The sequence below is a fragment of the Cystoisospora suis genome (assembly GCF_002600585.1).
Source record: "Cystoisospora suis strain Wien I chromosome Unknown contig_5355, whole genome shotgun sequence".
In the NCBI taxonomy this organism is placed as follows: domain Eukaryota; phylum Apicomplexa; class Conoidasida; order Eucoccidiorida; family Sarcocystidae; genus Cystoisospora; species Cystoisospora suis.
In genome coordinates, this window is record NW_027158145.1 from 13,733 (window position 1) to 14,111 (window position 379).

The 379-nt window shown below is 40.6% G+C and overlaps 1 protein-coding gene across 1 annotated transcript; it reads right to left on the reverse strand.

Annotated features, from left to right (window-relative positions):
- Nucleotides 1-257, reverse strand: CSUI_009159 (uncharacterized protein; the record flags this gene model as incomplete). Its single annotated transcript, XM_068069277.1, has 1 exon — nt 1-257. A coding segment is annotated over one exon (189 nt), but the record flags the coding sequence as incomplete, so codon positions are not given.
- Between the last annotated feature and the right edge of the window lie 122 nt (nt 258-379).

Here is a 379-nt window from a genome sequence, read left to right on the forward strand (position 1 = left end):
AAAAAGAAGACAGCCAAGAATATCAACAAAATGACGAGAACCCAATCTTCTGACACGTGAGATAAATTATTCACCTTTCTCTTCTCCTTTGCTCTTCTTCTCCTCCCTTCCCTTTCTGATACTTATTCTGACTGCCTCATACACAAACATATATATATACATGGATATATGTATACGACGTAGCGCAGGTGGATGTATGTGTGGCCATATATTGAAGGAGAATCTTCTTTTCATCACATACAGCAACAGCGTTCTTTNNTTGTCTTTGAGAGCGTTGGAGAGCATGAGAGATGGTAAGGCGTAGTTATGGAAGTCAAGAGGATAGACCTCAAATCCACACCCTACAGGACTGTGGTCACTCGCCATGAGAAAATTATCT